Raw genomic sequence first — 21,824 nt, 5'->3', positions numbered from 1 at the left:
GTTCCTAAAATAAAAGAAAAAGGAGAATGTAAACTATGGTAAACAAAAATAATATAATTAAGAGCCTTTACCATGGTCTCTAAGAGATGCAAAGAATTAAATATGATAGAATGGAAAACATTAAACATTTCTCACTTGGATTCTGAAAAGGACATTAAATACTATCTAAATTTGGAACACCCCTAAGGAGGCCCAGCCACTCTCCAGATGTTCACTATTTATTCCACAGTCACGGAAGGAAAAATTGTATGCCAGGTACCCTGTATTCAAGAGGGCAGATCTGGCACCTGACCGCTCGAGTTCCTTAAAACTAAACTGATCGCTTGTTAATTGCTTTTGACACTATATAGTGCATGTTTACTTGCAATGTATTTCAGAATCATTTTAATAAATCATTATGTCCCTGTTGTAAAATAAACACTAAAGTCATCAGTCATTCTCTTTTCCAGTGCTTACAACAAATTTAATGAGACTAAATATGCCAATTTATTTAAGGTGTGGAAGATAAATTAAAAAGTTTATTGGACGTGTGCATCATAAAACAGAAGATTCTTGAGTGATTTATTATTTACTTGTAAGAGTTCTCCAAGTATCAATTAATGATTCTGAAAGAGTTCCTGAGAAATTTTATGCAGAGAAGCAAATTCAATTTTATTTTTTACGGTGACAGGCAAGAATGGTTTCTCTAATTAAAACAAAACTTCTATCTCTCAGTATCTGCAGTAAAGGAGCAAATAAATGCACATATTCTACCATTTCTTTTTAGTCACTATTAAATAATTTTAAGAATGTCATTTTTTAATCATTTGAATATTTTAAAGATATTGGGGGAAAACAGAAGCAAGCAGGACAATAGGTCAAGTTTACAACGTTCTGTTCTCATCATCTCTGTGGTTCTAGTCTTCACAAAACTGTAGGTAACGAAGTCCAGACTTAATTTCAGGCAATGACCTGCTCAGTTCAATAAGTCATTCTAGGTTAAAATTTAAATGTGTCCTATTCATATTAATAATGTAGTTCCATATCATATTTTACTTGGAAAAAGATGATAAATATCTTTTAAAATACTTAAAGAGCATCTCTAAAGGGATCTGTGTAATTCATGCATTATATCAATAATTTTTTTAGATATTAAGCTGCTTTACTCTTTCATAAACTAGAATTAACATCATTGCATTATAAAGAAATAGTGATAGTTTAGTCCATTTAAAAAATCCCTAAATTTGCCACTGTTATGTAGTGATTCAACTTTTAAATGCACATATACGATACAGTGAAAGACATTTCAGCTGAAGATTTTTAATAAAGTGAATTTTTGCCCAAAAACCCAATTGATAATGAGGAAAAATATACTTTCAAAAACTGATTTATCTTACCAGGGAATAAAAAAGTAATACACTTGGAATTGATGAGTGAGTCATGATGCAGGAATGAAATTAGAAGCGCAGGAAAAGGTCACAGTTTAGGAAGCAGGCGTGTTGAAAATTAGCATGTCAATATGTCATGGTGGACCCTGGGATAACACAGATGGTTAAATGTGCCTTGTGCTCCAGCCCCTATGGGTAAATATGCCTTCTGCCCCTTACAAGCACTGGACACCAAATCGACCTTCAGAGCCGTAATACATGAGGGTCCATGGGTGGGAACCCAGGTCAGTATGTCCTACTGCATAATGAAGCCTCATGCATTGCCCCTCCTTATTCAAAAGGCAGAGCACAGCGTGTGCAACCCTAGGGTAACTGCCTTACATTTCAGGACTTGGGCAACAGTATACTTCTTACCAAAGATGAATCATTTCATTATTATTTATGAACCAGAATGTTCTCTGAGATTCCAATCTGGTTAGTATTCTCCTCCTTCCTCATTAGAAACTTCTCTTTCTTTCTTTAACTTAAGTCAGATAAGCTAAATATAGAAATGAAGCTATGAGTCTTATATAGTTTGTCAGAAGTCATCGTAATTATATATTATATATAATTATTATTATATATTAAAATCATATTTCTACGTGTATATATGCCATGCAAATGCCGCTGGTGTAGTTCTAATTCAGTGCAGTTCCACAGAGAAGACACAAGGAATTTGATGGAATTAAGATTGTTTGGATCCAGATAATTCTTAAAAATGTGCCCTGCTTTCTGTGAAGTTATTGATAATTTCTGCACACATGATATATTTCCTTTAACTCACTGGGTGGAGTATAGAAAGAAGATTGCTAAAAGATACAAACTTGAGAGCTTCACATAGAGTTTTCTGAAATGAATTAGTTTTTATCCTCAAAGTGCTCAAAAGCTAACAATATAATGAAATTGTACTTTAAAAAATCACTGCCTTTGCTAGTTATTAAAATGTTCCATAGAATCAAAGGAGGGTAATTGAGCCCAAATGAAAATGTGCCAGTAGATCGATAATCATTTAGGCTTTAAATGTGAAAACAGTCGCATCAGAAGAAGTCTGATTTATTCCTCTGAAGAACCAGATGAGGCTATCATTCCTTTTTTTTTTTAGGCTCTCTTTCTTATTCATGTATGTAACATGAACAAAGGTAATATGTCTTCTGTGATATATTCATTATTCATTATACTTAGGCATTCTAGAGCAGGAATTAAAATGTCATAATGAGATGAGAGGTGTCTAAATTTATTCCATCCTGTGTGTATTACTCTTCAATGTGGCACAACTTTCCGTAATGAATCAGCCATCTTTATCACCCAACTATGTATTTCGAGACACTTGGAAAATATGTTACCGTATAGCCTTTTTAATCCAACAACTTAACCTTTAAAGAAAAACCAAATTTTATAAATATCATTTCCATGAGCTAGTAGCAGAAAAATAAAAGGGATGGGAAGTGTGCAAATGAGGTTTTGTGGCTTTTGGAGTTAATCAGTCATGTTGCCCATTTTCCCATATACAGGTCTGTGGATCGACACACAGATGACTGTAAAATGAGAATATGCAGCAAAAACACGGTACCCCTCCAAGAAGGCATGGAATGAGAGGAACCTTATGCATTTTATAGCCTCTCCACGGTGTGTATAATTTCACCAGGGAAATATAAGCTCAACATTCGAAGAACGTTGCTCAAATATTTCACAGGCTTACGCCGACGGTAAGAGCCTGTCCTTAAGAGTCTTGCGCTGCTTGGACAGGTAGTCGGCAGCTGCCAACTTCTTGAGGGTGAATTCATAAACACCATGGATAGCCACTCGAGACCTAAAATGCACAAAGTTGAAGCAGGTAAGTAACCAACCTTGGCGAAATATCGCATCCTTGCTGCATAAAGGCACCCAAGGAAAACCAGAGACTATTAAAAATCCCAAATTCATTAGTTGATTCACTACTTTGGGTTTCTCGTCCATCTTCAAACTCCTCAGTGTGCCACTCGTAGGGGCTAAATCTGCTGACCAGGAATAAAACCACACTGACCCCAATGTAGGCAAAAACAATGCACATCCAGATCTCATAGGCTAAAGGATCAAGGAATGAAAACACTCCTGGCTTGGACTTCTGTGGCTTCTTGATCATGATCGATATCCCGAGGCTCATAAAGGGCTTGGAGAAGTCAATCACCTCTTCTCTCACGAGGGTAATGGTTAATGGAGCAATTGCAATGTCAGCTTTCTGCAAGGGAAACAAAGGAGAGGAGTAGCGCCCGGAGTCGTGGTCAGAAAGGAATTGTGGTTACATCTCAGGATGGGAGAGAAGGAAAGGAAGTCGGGGAAACGGAAATAATTATTTCCTTGGCAGAATCTCAGTAAAAGACAAACCAAAAAAGAGCCATTCCCCACCCCCCGCCAAATATCCCTCCTTTTTATAAATACAGAGCACACCCTTCTGCCTCAATTATAAAAACTGTCTGCATCTGTGCCTTTGCGGTCTTGGAACAATGAATATGGCCCCTAGGCTTCCAGACAGTAAAATGCCTGTTGCCAACTGCACATTTGCTTCTGACTTCATCCTGCATCTTCAAATGTCACAAGGAAACAAGACACTCTTCCTAGAGTAGTGTAGGAAACCAACTACCTCAGTAGCGGGACTTTTCAGGGGAGGCAAGCATTCTGTCAACAAGAGTTCACACTGAATGACTTTATCCTTGAGAAGAGTGGTACTTACCCCATAGACAAGCTCTCCAACCATCCCATTCCAAATTTTCGTGTCTGCATCCCTGGCCCCATACTTGCCATCCCCGACAATCGTCAACTTGTACTTGAACCCACAGTGTTTGGCAATTTCTGCAGCCAAGTCAACACAGTATCCCTCGTAGCGTTCATTGCCTTCAAGCATTTCGTGATTCTTCTTCATCATAACATATGGAGATTCCTATATGGAAAGAAGGTGCTTCAGTTGATTAAAAAAAAAAATGGCTGTGTTAATCAGCCACTCTCATCAACTCCAATTTTCCGGTTTAATTATTACCTGTTAGCCAGAGATCCTGGAGAATATAGATAGTGGATAATATGAGTGGGAAAAAATTAATGCTTCTTAACAAAATTCTCAAATGTCGATCATTATATCTCACTAATATGCCTTGTACCCAGACATACCAAAGTAAACAAGAGACTAACAGCACAAAACTGTTACTCTGTCCCACCATCATGTTTGTAATCCCGAGGGCTTAGAGAGGAGTCACACCGCTCTACATCCACATTCAACTCTGGATCCACCCACTCTCTTTTCTACAAGGCTACCCAGACCCCAGAGAACCTGCAACCACCCAAAACCCTGGGTCACTACCAGCCTGAGGACAAAGTTCACGTGAAAATCAGGTTCATGGTGAGCAACGTGCAGACCGGAAGAGTCATTGCCGTGGTGATGTGCTGATTCCACCCTCCCAGGCTTGAGCCCTCACCTCCTCTACGAAATATAATATCCCAGAATTACGCTATACAGAGCACTAGAGAGCAGCTTCCCCTGTAAACACCATAAAGAGGAAGTGTGGAAAAAATGACCCAACACCAGCCCAACATTCTCTACTGAAAAGTGGTGCTAAGGATACACGGAGGCTCAGTGAGATGGTTCCTCTCAGTGGCACGATTAAGGCCAAAATCCTCAAATGTCTAGCCTGCATCAAGATATTCCAGTGCCAACCAACGTTCTTACCCAAATCCCATGTCAGACTACATATATTTTCTTCTCAATATTATTATGTTGACGAATTCTCCAGATTTACTACATCACAGCTCGGTAAAACAAAATAAGATTGTTCTGTCGCAACATCACATACTATCAGCGAGCCCCACTTTCCCCGTTTCATTTCACCCACAGCCTGTCACGAAGACCTGCATGACATGGAGAGACCTTCCACCTGTCCCAAGCCTCAATGGTCACGATCCAGTTCAATTCTGTCTCAGTCATCCGAAAGCCATTTTTAAAGCATCAGCTATGTGTCAACTACTATGTTGGGACTTGGAGTTAAAAAGAAGGGAGATAAGCCCTGTCTTTAAGGAGTTTAGCTTTCTGTATGAAGCAAGAGAAGGTGACAGCATTGCTAAACCATGTAACAGATGTAAGGGCAGAATGGACCCAGAATTGTGTGGGAATGAGAAGATGAGACACCCGAGGAAATTCCAAGAAGACTTCTCCAGACTTGCCCCAGGTCTTCCCCCGTGTGAGCACCAGGTTACGAATCTATGAAGCTAAAGTCCCACCTTGAAGAGGACAGCAGATATTTTGAATGCTTTAGCTCATGTTTGTGCGTGGTCTTTTGGGCACAGTCATCATGCAGTGAATGACTAAAGCATTCAAAAGCAGCACCATGTCAGTTATTGTCCTGAAACGTAAGCAGTGATTTCAGTTGACAGATATTTTTCATAAGAAAAATTAGTGTGACGCATAGGTGTGTGTCGCTAATTACCAAGATTGTAGTGACGACAACAGTTTTATTCTCAAGCCCAGAGGTGTCATTTCCAGAAGGGAGTTCGGTGAGGGTGACAACCATTTTGTCCACTTCGCTCCAGTATCCGATCTGAAACAGGAACAGAGGGTGGGCTCGTGGCTTGATGACTTTCAATTGGGAAAGCACTGAATTACTGTCAAACCCACATCTGAATCTGAAATGACACCTGCATTACTTGGCTGCTTCTAAATAGAGATGTGTCTTGTTTGTCTCTGTGACTCTAAGAGGAGTAGAAAGGGACCAATCAAACCAACAAACAGCTTGTCTCTTTGTGATCACTTTTCACATTCTCCAAAGGTAGTGCGTTGGGGAGTTGGTCATATAGAATCACAAATAAAATCCAAACAATGGCATTTTAGCCCTAACAGAAGGAAAAAAAATATGGAATTGGACTGTTACATGCACATTAGCACCACGTGGATTAAGTCTTCTGAACCACAACCCTTCAGCAATAGTTCTTTTTCTTTTCATTAAACTCTGTTTCTACCTTTGTCTTTAAAAAAGTATGACACTTCTGTTCATAGTTATTTTAAAATTAATTTCGGTGTCACTTACCAGAAATACATAGATTTTATTTAGAAAAGAAATATTTTAAAATATATGTTTCTGGAAGTTGCTGAACTCCATCTATGTGAACATACATCTCCAGGACTCTGGAAGAAGAGGCAATGGGTTCTCTAACCCTCCTCCTCACACAGAGAGAACTGCCTTCCCACCACTGATGATTTACCTTCCGGGGCCCATTTGTTTTGAGTTCCATGATGTTAATTGTATAATTTATTCTTTTTCCATTCTGGTCAAACTTGATATTTCCTGAGAGACCTTCAACCTGCACCTAGTAAGGAAATGGGAAAAGAGCACAGTTAGAAATTCACTTCAACAGCTACAAACTGGTTGACCAGATGACTCTCCTGGAGTGCAAGACAAGAAAAAGACACTTAATAGGTTTCTTCTCAATCTTCAAAGGGACTTTTGTATAGTTAGGAAATAATGTTCCCTTTGCTCAAAACGTAAGAGATAAAAACGAGAATGACTAATTCAGCAGGGAAAAATAGTGGCCATTGTTGAGTTTCATTACAATCATGCTGAGTGACTGACCTGCTTGAGGGCCCGTTCTATCTCCACACCTTGTCCCCAGGGCACCGCTGGGTTGGCCAGACAGTCTCCAGCATTTCCTCTTCGGGAGATTTCAATCCTCTGCTTCCGTAGGTTGCGAAAAGCTTCAGTCATCACTTGTACGGCATCATAGGTCAGAGCAGAAGTATACTGAAAAAGTGTCACACACAGTTCATAAAAATGGGAGAAAATTCAGAGACTCACCATGCACTGGCAATCAAGACTGCAGTTGCCCACCATGCAATACCACATCAGAGTTCAAGAATTCAGACACAATTTCTACCTTTAGAAACCTAAGAATCTAAGAGGAGTCATATAGAATATTGGGACTATGGAATGTCCTCTTGATTCTAAACATTTTCAATTATGGTAACATCTCAGCCATTTCAGGTGAGACCTTTCATAGTAATTGTGTTGATGATTTTGTTTATGTTTTCTTTTTTCAAACTAGTTTCTCATTAGAGCAAGATTTTATGACCTTATCTGCTGATACAGGAAATTATCAAATTAACAAATCAGTATTTCTCCATTGTCTAATGAGAGATTCATTTGGTGACATGCAAAGAAGTCTGACTGGTTTTGAGACTCTGTCTCTAATTTTACCCTACTGAAGCTCACATAGATCTGCAGAGATCTTTGGAGTATTTATTTGTTTTTAAACTCCCCTAGATGGTTATGATAAATCAAATGGAAGAACCACCAAACTTCATGATTTCTATGCCCCCTCACACTTCACTAGTCTATGATAATATTAGTTCTAAACTTACGGTATTCAGATCTCTGTGTGATAGCAGGATTGCTTTAGGAGCTGGGATCCAAACAGAAAAAAAAAAAAAAAAACTACAAAAGTTCACTAAGCATCATCAGGGGCTGGATAAGTATTATTATGGCATGTGTATATACTGCCATCTATCAAAGTATGATGTTGCTATCAGCAATAATAAATCACATTTTAACATAAAAACTTTAATGATTGCTGAGGAAATTTCTGTTTTCAGTATTTTTCAATCTTTTGTTAACAAAAGTACAGAGAATCTGGGCAAAAATATAATATCATACTGATTTTGTGACACACTAAGTTTCTTGATCACAAATTCAAAATGGGCACTCAATATTTCCAAATAATCATCCTTTCTTCAGTAACTTGGTTCTTCCACTCTCAAAAATGACTATTCTATACCTTCTTTTTATCTTCTCTAAAACCCACACCTCTGCACACTTTTCTTTCTCTGAATTCCTGCTGCCTCCCTCACCTTACCTGTCACGGAGGAAACAGAAGCCAACAGACAGAACCCACTGATCTTTTGACCAAAATCTACTAAGCCCCACATCTCTCTGTTTCCCTCCTGAGTTGACAATGCGTGAGGTGGCCATACTCCTCCCAGGGGACGGCCACGCCAGCAGTGCACTGCCCCTGTCCCTCTCATCTTCTTGAGGACATTTTTCCTGCAGTTATACCCTTAATATCCCGCATAAGTCTTTTTCTCTATTAGCAATTCAGTGACTCTAATATTTGGTATTGTAAATAAGGAAAGAAAGAAATGGGTAAGTGTGTGAATTTGATAGATAGATGATGATAGGTAGACAGACGGATGGATAGATAGATAGACAGACAGATGGAGGGATGGATAGAAGGACAGACAGGTGGACAAATAGATAGATAGATAAATACATGATAGAAACAGACAGATATAACAACTGTTTCTTAGGTCCATGTCTCCTTCCAATTTCCGCCATCTTTTCCCATTTGTTAAGGGGAATTTCCATTTCACATCAACCCTCTTTGTTCTAAGTGATCTCATTCAGTCCATGGCTTTAAATTACACCTGTGGCCCAAACGTGACTTCCCCAGTGGTATCCCTCCTGCTCAGCCCACTCCTGGTCACTCTCCTTCACCTTGTTGTGCCCTTGTTTATTTCCTTCAGAGTCTCTACCAGTATCTGAACATCTTCTCTGTGTATTTTTTGTTTATTTCATCTTTCTTCGCCACTAGAATAGTTACTCCAGGGAAGTGGAAAACTTCTCTGTCACCACTGAATTCTCAGCGCTCAGGGCAGGGTTGGGCACTCTGGGGAGACTCAATAGGAAAGGAGGAAGGAAGGAAGGGGGGTCAGAGATGTTGATATGGATTATATCTTTATGGCACTTACATGTCTCTCAGTTCGATGAAAAGATACATAAACAGATAATTGCGATATACCACAATAGTGCTATAAATCAGTCCAATGGTGGATAGATGTCTATCTTGTTTATTTTTAATATGAGAGATATTACAATCAGGCAAATGAGAAAATAATTTATGGGGTATGAATTATCCCCTCCCCACATCCAGAAGTTTTTTTTAAGATGCCACGTTTTTAACACTAAAAATGGTACTGTGAAGTTATCACTTAATCTTTGCATGACTCAGTTTAGTTGAATCAGTTTAAGTTTATCATATGAATGAATCAGATTTGATGGGAAAGTTGGGAGGAAGACAGAAGAAAAAGAGAAAATGATTTTGAGCCCACATGACAGTGATTGGGTACTGTTAATGGTAATAAGACATTTGCATTTACTGCTAAATTTTCTCACTAAAATTTCTTCTCATATGCTACTGCCAGTTAAGCAGTGTCATTGCAGGCCTATATATGAGTCTTTCTTGACAAATCTAGATTATCTCTGGATGGTTGCACTTGAGTTTCCTGCAAATACCTCTACCAGATGGCTCTAAATAAAACCCACTGCCATTTTTTCCCCAGATCTGCAACTTTTTCCTTCAAATTGTACATGCAAGAAATCAGCAAAAGACACTGTATTATATATGCAATTTAGGCAACTTATATTCCTGGATTGAAAATGTAATTTCTGGGAAGCTATTCCAAGAAAATATTCTCAAATTCAGAGACTTTTCCCACAAAGATATTAATTTCAGTGTCATTGGTAATATGCAAAAATTAGAAAGAATCTGAATTGTTGACAGTAAAGGAATGCTTAAAAACTATGCTTTTTGCCTTGTGGAAGTATTACGCAGCCATTAAAAAGTTCTACTAATAAAGGTAATGTGAGAATACCAATAATGCTAGCTATAAGGGAAAAACATTATTACAACTAAATTTTTTTCAACAAAAAAATGAGAGTAACAAAAAATGGTGATATACCTTCAACAGAAAAATGAAAGAAAAGTAAATGAAATGGTAATAATAATAGGGAGGAAAAACACATGATGATATTTCTTTTCTAACAATTCTACAATATCCATGTAGATTTTTTTAAAGGTAATTTAAAAAATCATATAATATCAAAAGCATTGTTTTAAATCATATCTACTTAAGAAAAGGCTCCTTGAAGAAATAGAGATATTACATCAGGATTTATCTGCCTCACTTATGTGTTTGTTTCTAATCTCCTGGGTGGGGTGGGGGAAACACTGATTAAATTGCTTTCCTTTACAGCAATCAGTCCGTTGCCAATTTAATTCTTGTGATGAAGTTTAGGTCAGGGAATCAGAAACAGAAACTAGGGCCGCAGTTTATTTGTGTTCAAGAGTAAAGATCATAGTTAAAAGCCGAAATCTTCATTGAGTCTGACTGCTCACATTACTATGAGAAATCTATAAAGCCATCTGCTGAATGTTTTAGAGCTCTATAAATGCTGGTGAACTCCATTAAAAAATAAGACTAGGTTGAATGAACTAAAAGCATTTAAGTCCAATGCAGCGTGTTTTCATTATGATTCAAAGCGTAAGCCCGCCAAGAAGAAAAATCCTTCCAACCTTTCTCGAATGTTCAAATCTAATCAAGTCTCAAGCCTATTATCACTTTAAATTAAAAGTCACCATCATGGAGACACAATTCTGGGCTAAGAGGAAATCAAAAGCCTCTGTAACGGAGTTCCTTCTTGTTTATGTTCTGCATCTGTGGCTCATTTATTTTTCTAAACAAATATGTTCACATTTTTGATTGGACAGTGAAATATTTCAGTTTTATTCTACCATTCACTAACTAGATGTAAATTAACTTGCAGGGAACATGACGGCAATGTAACGATCTCCTTCTCTGAAAACAAATGTATCATCTCTGCCGTGATGTTTATGTTCTGTGAAATCCCCCATCTGAGCTGGAAATTTACATTTCAGTGGGGGTGCCATGATGCTCTGTGTCCTCTGTCACAGTAGCCTCACACCACACTTGAAGAAGAAACCTGGGAAAATGTTTTTATGGCCTATTTTCCAAATGCGCTTTTTTATCTCATTTGAAATGTATCCTTATTGAGACTTATTTTTCAGGAGGAAAATGAAATATGCATTTTAAACATGTTTGTCGTGCCCAGCAGTTAGCAGACATTATTCAGTAACACATTTCTGTAATCACTGATACCAAAAAACTTTACTGACAGTTAAAAACCAAAACCAAAACCAAAACCAAAAACAAAAACAAAAACAAAAACAAAAACAAAAAAAAAGGAGATAGGAAGGAGTTCTATATACATTTAAAATCTAATGAATATACAAAGAGAATAAATCGGCTAAAATATAAAATTTTATGGGCCATCCTAATGTTTGCACCAACTGAAACATGTTATCTGCACGGTGCTGAGATAGGAAAAAAAAAAAAATACCATTCAAAAAAGTCCTAGATTTAGTACTATGAAAATGTTATAAAATTTCCTATGAATGGCCACTTTCCAAATTTTCCTTGACACTTGAAATGGAATTGAGTATAGTGTCAAAAGCACGGAACACAGCATCTCCTGATCTTTTTCAGGGCTGCATGGAGTCCTGATTTCACCATTTCTGCTCTGTTGCCTGGAGCAAGTTTACTAAAACATCAGCATCCAAGGTTTCTTATCAATGAAAGAACAATGTGTCTCCTATGTGGCAGGAGTGTTGGAAAGGAAGGTGAGGGAAAGAGAAAGAGTTCAAGTTGACCTAGTTCTCCATGTGCCAAGCCTGAGCTGCAGAGTTTCTTATTAAGTCCTTTTTCAAAAAACTCTATGCAACAAATATTTTTACCCCAATTTTACAGGTGAGAGTTGCCAGTCATCAAGTGATATTTTGCTCAGGGTCACAAAAATATGTGACCAACGTGGAATTTGAATCCAGATCTCTCTGTTTCTAGGGTAATGAGGGTGACCAGCCATCCTGGTTTGCCTGGGGCTGTCCCAGTTTTGGAACAGAAAGTCTGGAGTCCCAGTCACACTGGGACTGTTGGTCCTCTTTTTTGGCAAATTCTACATCAAATGAATAGTTATAGGCAAGGAGATGCTGGATGACTTGTAAAATATGCTAAAGATGCAAGCTAACGACCAGCATGTTTGCCTTATTTTTTCCTTTTTTTACTAACTTGGTCTAACACTAGCTGATCTTGACAATGTTTTGAAAACCACCACCCTGATCTACAAGACTCTCTGATCTAGTAAGTTTAGAAAATGATTCTCACATGGGCATCTTAAAGGCTCTGAGAAATCCTGCAGTAACAAGTTTGGTTCTGTTTGATCAGCATGGCCCAAACTAATTACCATTTAATTTTTTTCCTTAATATTAATAGCTTTCCGTAAAAATAGCATTTGTGTAACATCCTTTGGGGTGTTAAAAGTTTTATGGTCTGGTAAATTTTACACACTCATTTTTAAAAGAGCATCAATTATTTAGTTAAATCAAATTATTAAAACTGAATGATATTTCCCTAGAGAACCTGGCACAATAAAATTCTCAGTTTCTTCATTACAAAATGATCAACATAATCAAAACTGGTAAGCTCGAGGAAAAAGAATTAAGCCTGTAAGAAAAATGTTAAAAAGCCTTGTTTGAAGTTTCTTGGCAATGACCTAGAATCAACTAAAGCCACAGAAAGGAAAAATAGTATTATGAAACACATTATAAACTTAAAATTATTCATTTGTCTTAATTTCAAATTCAACTGAAGTCTACCCCCTGGGACGGATCTGTCTGTGATGAGTTCATCTTTAATTTCCTATAAAGTCTTTTGAACACATGCCCTTTGTAGCTTCACCGTATAAAATCACAAAGTCTTCATTAAAACTCAGCATCAGTGGAGCAACAGGAACTCTCACTCATTGTCAGTGGAGATGCAAAATGGTACAGCCACTTTGGGAGACAGTGAAGTTCTTTCTTAGAAAACTAAACCTACTCTTTCCATATGATCGATCAATGTCACTCTTTGATATTTACCCAAAGAGCTGAAACCGTATGTCTACTCAAAAACCACCACACAGAGGTTCACAGCAGTTTTATTCATAACTGCCAACACTTGGAAGCAACCAAGATGTTCTTTAATGAGTGAACCAATAAATAGTTTGGGGTATACAGACAATGGAATATTATCAGTGCTAAAAAGGAATGAGCTGCCAAGTCACAGAAAGACATGGAGGAACTTTAAATGCATATTACTAAGTGGGAAAAGCCAATCAGACAAGGCTACCTACTGTATGATTCCAACTATATGACATTCTGGAAGAGGCAAAACTATGGAGACAGTAAAAAGATCAGTCAGTGGTGGCCAGGTGCTGAGGGAGGGAGGAGGGGGCAGGATGAACAGTTGGAGCACAGAGCAGTGAAGACACTCTGTATGAAATTATAATGATGAAAGCATGTTAATAGATTTGTTCAAAACCACAGAACATACGACACCAGAAGCGAAGGGTAATGTGAACCACGGACTTTGGGTGATCACAATAGGTCAATGTAGGTTCATCAGTTTAACAAATGTACCGCGCTGGTGAGGACAGTGAGACTGGAGGAGGCGACATGTGTGGGAGCAGAGGTATCGGAACTATGCACTGTCTGCTCGATTTTGCTGTGAACCCAAGCCTGGTCCCAAAAATAAAGTCTTAATCAGAAAACTAAGAAAAACACAACATCTGTAGTAAGCACCCAAGCTAGCTATATCACATTTCCAAGGGTGACAAGACAGCTCTATCGGCAAGAAACTAAACTTAGCATCTTTATTACTGTTCTCTATGAATAATCATTTTAATTCACTGGGAAGAAAGACTCTTCATGTAAAAACAGTATATTGGAAACAACACATCTTGCCTAAATCATCTAGGTTGGCTACTGACCCTGACTGAAAATCATGCTTAAAGACTGAGATTTTTACATTCTGAAAATTCACATTCACTTAAGGATTCAGATTTTTAGCTAAAACGAGTCAGATTCACAAACATAGAAAAAAGATACTGAAATCAACACATTGTCTGGTGTTGGTTCCCCCATAGGTGCGAAAAGACTTTCTTAGAGGTAGATTTTTTTGCTGTTGGTTGCATAAATTCCTCCCTCTGACAACATCCACTTCTTAGGCCTCTTCTAACAGCTGGAAAGTTCCTTATTTTTGGTAGTTTATGGAGAAAAAAAAAATTTCCCAGGATAATTCAAGATGTAGTTTCAGCAGAGATGGCCACCTGCAAGTCACTACAATCTTTGGGAGATAGAGTCCATCTGAGAGTCATCTGAGAACTGTTAGCGTATGTTTTATGAAGCACCTAAATTTCCACTTCACATAATCATGGTAGGAGAGATTTTGGAGCAATCTCTGCGATCACCTACATTTACTGCCTTACAGAAGAAGAGATGTGACAATGAGAGGAACCCAGAGGTCCTGCATTACAATTAAAACAGTGGCAAGACATTTTTTATTTTTAATGATGTAATAAACATTTCAATATATTTCAGTAATTTTCAATTATTTTCATAAAGTAGTAATTTTACCAATATCAAAACTTTAACTTATGGGTTTATTTCAGCCATATACACACTTTTTAAACCACAAAGCATCACAGACTGATCATGTCAACCCTCTCGGCTGCCGTGTGTCAAAATGCTTTAATGTTGTTCGTAGGGATGACAATGTGTCAGCAGTGGGTTCGGTCAGTTTTTTAACATTTGAGAAGCTGAATTAGTTCTATGAAGCCACCAGGGTACATTTTAATGCAGGACGCTAATTACTGAACTCAAAGAGATGATACTATTTTCAGGCAGGACTAATAACTCTCTGAGGACAGCAATTAAGGTCTGAATTCCTGCTTTAAGTCTTTCCCTGAGTAATGGAGACTCTCGCAGGAAAGCCCTACAGTGTCAGTCCTGTGTGACTGCTGAATTCCTTAACACAGGCAGACCCTGACTGACACAAGGCGAATCAGTTTCGAACTGTCAGCGTGATTGGGTAGAATGGATGCTTCCATCTTGCAAGTTGCTGAAGACCCCCAAAACACTGAAAATCTGCCTAAAAATAGAAATATTGTGTAAATCGTTTCTGAGATAGTGGCAAAACATCTTTATCATCTGCCTCTTTGTGAACATATTTTTTAAGGAGCGTAAAATGCTCATTTTAATGGTCCCATTTAAACGCAGGTGCCATGATGGTTTGGGTCTGATGACTAAAGTCATTTCACAACTCATCCAGTAAAACAACACTACTTTTCTGGCACGGCTGAGGAAAATGACATAACCGATGCCACGGCAGGCATCTAAACCCCATTTGATAGCAACTATAATTACTTATGATTTTCCTTCTCAGTGACTTGGTATAATCAAAGCGTTCACTTAGATTTTTCACTTCAACCCTCCTCATTTCGACACATCTCCATCACATGCCTACTCTGTGCAGATCACAGCATGAGGTGTGGGGCCAATGAGATCAGAGGACACAGACTGCCTTTCCGAGTCTGTTTTCAACCCACAAACACCTCTCAACTGAATTTAGATTCATTTATCATATATGCAGGGTTATGACTGTTGTAATTATTATTTCTTTTATAAAGACAGAAATGGAAAGACTGGCAATTGGACAAATCCATTTATTTCCCTCCACCTTCAAGTCACAACCACTGTTCAGACAACTGCCAGCTGGTGCCTGGATTGTCTGTGACATCTTCCTAAAAGCCCCCTTGCCACCACGGTCTGCTGTCACCCATAATCATCCTGTATCAAGACCATGATGGCCACTCCCCTCTTGTGGGCCCTTGCTGCTCTCAGAAGAAGACAAAACATTCCCTAGGAGCTCAACAAGGCATTTGAGGCCCACAAAACACCTCTGCTCAACCTCCAGCCTTACAGAAATGTTTAAATTTTCCTTGCACTGGGGAACTTTAATTTCTTATCTCCTCTATGGATAGCCATTGTGCCCTTTTCTCCTACTTTCTACCTCTCCTTCAGGTTTTAAATTCTATATCACTTCCTTGAAGAAGCCTTTTCTTACTTCCAGAACTGGGATTAGGAGCTTCTTAAGGGCGCTACCACTGAACCTGTGCTTTCCTCTCATTGTTCTTGCAGAAGGCCTTTATTAAATAGCTGCTGTGTGCTGGGAGTTGTTCTAGGAGCCTGGGCTCTGTCAGTGAACAAAACAAACACCAACAAAACCCCCCACCCATTGGAACTTACTTGCAAGCTGGAGAGACAGACAATGAATAAGGCAATGAGTATATGTAATCCCAAACTCTTAATTGAAACCATAGTTGATTTTCTATGTCTGTGAGTCTATTTTTGATTTATAAATAAGTTCATTGTATCATTTTTTTAGATTCCACATATAAGTGATATCACATGATATTTGTCTTTGTCTAACTTATTTCACTTAGTGTGATAAACTCTGTGTCCATCCGTGTTGTTGCAAATGGCATGATTTCATTCTTTTTTATGGTTGAGTAGCATTCCATCGTATGTGTATATGTTTGTGTGTGTGTGTGTGTGTGTATACACCACCTCTTCTTTATCCAGTCATCTGTTGATGGACATTTAGGTTGTTTCCATGTCTTGGCTATTGTAAATAGTACTGCTATGAACATTGGGGTGCATATATCTTTCCAACTTTTCAAATTATAGTTTCCTCCAGATAAATTCCCAGGAGTGGGATTGCTGGATCATATGGTAAGTCTATTTTTAGATTTTTAAGGAGTCTCCATACTATTCTCCATAATGGCTGCACCAAACTGCATCCCCACCAACAGTGTAGGAGAGTTCCCTTTTCTCCACAGCCTCTCTAGCATTTATTATTTGTGGACTTTTGAATGATGGCCATTCTGACTGGTGTGAGGTGATACCTCATTGTAGTTTTGATTGCATTTCTCTGACAATTAGTGATACTAAGCATCTTTTCATGTGCCTGTTGGCCATCTGGATGTATTCTTTGGAGAACATCCAGTTAGGTCTTCTGCCCATTTTTTGATTGGGTTGTTTGTTTTTTAACAAGGACCTACTATATACCACAAGGAATTATATTTAATATCTTACAATAACCTATAATGGAAAAGAATCTGAAGAAGAATATAGATATAGCTATTGATGGATATGCATAACTGAATCACTTTGCTGTACACCTGGAACTAACACAGCATTGTGAATCAACTACACTTCAATAATAAATAAATAAATAAATAAGGTAATAAATTAATTAATTATAAATACAACACACTAGGAGGTATAACAGAAAAATAAACAAACAAACAAAAAAAAACGAGCAGGGAAAGGGTGATGAGACACACCTCGATGGGTGGAGACTGCAATTTTAAATAGAGAGCCTGCTCTTGACCTCCTTGAGAAGATAGCCTTTGTTCAAAGACCTAAAGAAAGCAGGCAGCTTAACCACGTCAATGTTAAGGGGAGACAAATCCAGAAGAGGAAACAGCCAGTGCAAAGGCCCTGGGGTGGGAAGGTGTCTCTTGTGCCTAAGAAAAGCAAGAAAGGCCATGGTAGCTGCAGCAGAGGGGGCAGGGGGAGAACGCCCAGAGAGGATGGCACAGGTGATGGGTGACAGAGGATCTAGGGCCTCATAGGCCACTGGGATGAGTCTGGCTTTTCTCCAAGTGGCACCTGGGCCACTGGAGGGCTTGGAGAGAAACAGGGACATAATCTAACTTAAGTTTTAAAAGGATCACAAACATGGAAGATAGAGGGGCAAGTGTGGAGGCAGGAAAACCAGTCTAGACCACTGCAGGAATTCCAGCAGCAAGATGGTGGTGGATGGATTTAGGGAAGTTGTGGAAAAGGAAGTGAGATGTCCTGGCAGATGGGATGTGGGCTACTGGGAAAGAGAGGAGTCAAGGACGTTGCCAAGGTTTTAGTCAAATGACCAGCAGAAGATACGGTTGCCATCCACTGAGATGAAAAGATCGTTGCAGGAATCATTTTTCAGGGGCTGAAGAGGGAGCAATGGTGGGAACCAGAAATTTAGAGTGCATCAACACCAAGGTGTCAAAGGACAGTTTCCATCAAAGTGACAAGCTGATTTCTAGCCTGAAGACTGTAAACTCCTTGAAGACCGGAACTCGGCCTTTTCCCTGACACTTCGAACAGTGCCCGCTTGCAGAGTAAAAATTCAGGTAATGTGTGTTGAATTGATAAATGAATTAATAAATGAATGTTGCCCCAAATTATCAAATTAATGCTGATTTAAAGCCTCACCATGGAGAGAATTGGATGCAATGAGTTGTATTTTCACAGGTTTCCAGGCCGATAGCTTAAGTTTCTATTATAGTATAAAAAACATGATTTAAATTATCTAGAAGATATTAACCAATATATATAAAATAAACAAGCTTATACTGTATAGCAAAGGGAACTATATTCAAAATCTTGCAGTAACTTATGGTGAAAAAGAATATGAAGACAAAAATATGTGTGTTCCTGTATGACTGAAGCATTGTGCTGGACACCAGAAATTGACACAACATTGTCAACTGACTGTACTTCAATAAAATATACACAAATAAATAAATTATCCGGCAATGCATTTGCAGCAACATGGATGGAGCTAGAGATGATCATACTAAGTGAAGTAAGTCAGACAGAGAAAGACAAATACCTTATGATAATCACTTCTACGTGGAGTCTAGAAAATGATACAAATGAACTTATTTACAAGACAGAAACAGACCCACAGACACAGAAAACAAACTTAGGGTTACCAAAGAGGAAGGGGGAGGGGTAAATTAGGAGTTTGGGATTCACATATACAAACCACTATATATAGAATAGATAGATAACAAGGTCCTACTGTAGAGCACAGGGAACTATATTCAGTATCTTGTAACAACCTATAATGAAAAAGAATATGAAAAAGAGTGTGTATGTGTGGGTGTATAACCGAATTGCTATGCTGTACACCAGAAACTAACACAACATTGTAAGTCAATTCCACTTCAATAAAATAAATAAATAACCCCCACCCCCCAAAAAAAATCTGGCAATGATAGAGCCAATGACCCAAAAGACAATTGAAAAATAAATTAGAGATATTTTCGCTTCCTTTCCTTAAACAGACCATATTCGCTACTTGTTTACGTTAGGAAACGCTTTTTGGCCCCCTGTCTAGTTTGTTCATCCTTTCTTCTGCCCACAGAACAGTCATGAAAGAAGCAATCATGGGAGTCCTGTCTCGGGATTATTCTTTGACATCTGATGACAGCTGAAAAGCCTTGTCCCGTGGCAACGCCCGCCCCGTGCCCCGCGCCCCCCACCCCCCGCACCTGCCGCGCCCTCACAGCACTCCGCGTCTCTGTGCACGCGGCGCCCGCCCACGCACCCTCCCGCACTCTTCCCTGGGCTCAGCCACGTGCAAAGCCCTGCTCAGGCGTCCCCCCTCCTGAAAGCCTTCCTTTCCATCCCTTCCCCTATACTGTCCTAATCACTGTGGGAGCTGCCCTATTTTGCAAGCATCACTCTCTGGTGTATTTGCTCAATGACACATTTCCCTTCTCCACTAGACTGTGGATTATCAAAGGCAGGAGTGATTTTGTCAAAACCCTTCAGTTCCTGGCCCTGTAGTGCACGGACAGTACGTGTCTGTGTTGGGATGAACTCCTGTGCAAAGCCATCCCCTCCCCTCGGGGCTGTCCGTACTTTTTTTATGGAGCTTCAAAGGCCATAGAAAATAGGTCTCCTAGGGGCACCTGCGTTTCCAAAGCTGGGCTAAGATTTTGTAAATGTTGTTTAATTTTTGACTGTACGGTCAGTGAATCGGAGCCTATGTGTTTAAACGTACAAGCCTGCGCTGTCTGCAGCGCCCTACAAGGAAGGGCCATTGTGATCTCTGAAATTTGGAAGAAGCAGCCGAAAAGGGTGCAACAATGTAAGGAAATGGTGTGTTGGGAAGGGAGCAAAGAGAGGTCCCCAACGGATGAAATCTGGTGCTGGGTCTTGGTGAAAACGCTCGCTGAATGCCCTGCCAAAGACCTCTCTCCTCCCCCAAGCCCGCCTGCCGTTCTGATGCAGGGCACGTGAGCTTGAATAATGACGCGACTTCCACGAGGAAACAAGTCATCTCCATGGCTTTCCTCTTCCTCCCAGAGGCAGCAGTGCGGGGCGTGGGGTGCACCACAGTGACTCGGAGTATTCCAGAGGAACGCGTTCATCCCACCGAGGATGAGCGCAACGCGCACTCAGCAGAGAGCTCACACGGGACCGCATCTGAATGCGAGGAGCCTGCAGCCCCCCGGGGTGGGGTCCGCAGTCAGACCCCTGACACCAGCAGAAGGGAGGGGTCCCCTCGCCTTCTCAGCAGCCCTGTTACGTGAGGATACACCCACGAGCCCACAATCCTGGGAGAAACCCATACATGCTGAATCTCAGTCAAGGTCACCAAGCAAAGAGTCACCCAGTTTTGAGAAAAAATTAACTCTGGGTTATTCTTTAACATCCTATGGGATGCTTTCCTAAATTTGACATAGAATTAATAGGACCCATTTACACACCCAAAAGTGGGAAATGGCATAGTTTCTAATCTTTATCTTGGACCAGTGTCATGGTCAGGCACAAAGTTAAAGTCAAACATCTATATCTGTTTTTCCCCTACGTGCAGAAAACAGCAATAACAAAACTTCTCCGCGATGTACAACATAACCGTGAAAGCCACTGAAATAACACTGTCCTGACTGGTTCTTGCACAATGTGCTTTATGACATGCAGATAAGCACAAAGATCACTGCACAGCTGAAAGTGTTCTGCAGCTTTTGCTCTTAATTTTCATAAACCTGTTTCATAAAGCATGTGAACGGGATATCATCCCCCTCACGCCTCCATGCACTCTTCGTATCTCTGCTCTCAATCAGGTGACCAACAGAAGGAAAAAAATCCTTCCTTGGCATGGAATAAATGTATGCATGTATGTGCACACACAATAAAATACACTGAATAAACAAGTGAAGGCCTCAACGTATCCAAACCCACAGAGAACAGATGAGTCTGGGTAACGCTTAATGTCAGAGCAGTGCACACGACATTTAGCAAAGACTCCTTGTTTGATTGCATAAACCATTATATTTATGTTTTTAATTACCAAAACAAATTGAGATTTTTTTTTTACCTTCTTCCTAAGGTGTCCCAGAGAACAGGCAACTCACCAGCAATTAGAAAGAGATGGAGATAGAGACACAGGTATAGGCAGAGATGGAGATGGAGACAGAGATGGAGGTGGAGATGGAGACAGAGGTGAAGTAGAGGTGCAGGTGGAGGTGGAGGTGATGGAAGTGGAGTTGGAAGTGGAGATGGGAGTGGAGATGCAGGTGGAAGTGGAGTGGAGATGTGGATGAAGGTGGAGGTGGAGGTTGAAGTGGAGGTGCGGGTGGAGGTTCTGATAGACATATACCTTAATTGTAGTAGTGTGTGCTCCAGGGTATTCTTTTTCTTCCAGTGTTGACCATCTTTCTATAAACTTAGATACCAGGGAATCATCATAGTCCACTATCTGAAATCCAGAGACATTTGCACCTCCAAACTGAATTTTTAATAGGTCTCCATCAGTAAATCCCTGGAGAGAGAACACACTTATGTCAGGCTTTCTGTCAGGAACCAAATAGAACTTGACATTTACCAAGC

The 21,824-nt window shown here is 39.5% G+C and overlaps 1 protein-coding gene across 4 annotated transcripts in view; it reads right to left on the bottom strand.

Moving 5' to 3' along the window:
• The window catches only part of GRIA2 (glutamate ionotropic receptor AMPA type subunit 2), a 141,024-nt gene that overhangs the window by 23,575 nt on the left and 95,625 nt on the right, over positions 1 to 21,824 (bottom strand). For all 4 annotated transcript variants that reach the window (XR_006725077.2, XR_006725076.2, XM_045517056.2 and 1 more), the window contains exons 6-11: positions 21,595 to 21,756; positions 6,998 to 7,165; positions 6,630 to 6,734; positions 5,858 to 5,968; positions 4,117 to 4,323; positions 3,254 to 3,624 (exon numbers count right to left, since the gene is read on the bottom strand). Coding sequence is in view for 2 of the 4 variants with exons in the window: in XM_045517056.2 (XP_045373012.1) it covers positions 3,254 to 3,624; positions 4,117 to 4,323; positions 5,858 to 5,968; positions 6,630 to 6,734; positions 6,998 to 7,165; positions 21,595 to 21,756 (1,124 nt within the window). In the remaining 2 variants the exon portion in view is untranslated. The remainder of the gene's footprint in view (positions 1 to 3,253; positions 3,625 to 4,116; positions 4,324 to 5,857; positions 5,969 to 6,629; positions 6,735 to 6,997; positions 7,166 to 21,594; positions 21,757 to 21,824) is intronic.

The sequence above is a fragment of the Camelus bactrianus genome, chromosome 2 (assembly GCF_048773025.1).
Source record: "Camelus bactrianus isolate YW-2024 breed Bactrian camel chromosome 2, ASM4877302v1, whole genome shotgun sequence".
In the NCBI taxonomy this organism is placed as follows: domain Eukaryota; kingdom Metazoa; phylum Chordata; class Mammalia; order Artiodactyla; family Camelidae; genus Camelus; species Camelus bactrianus.
This window is presented reverse-complemented; position numbering and strand designations above follow the sequence as displayed.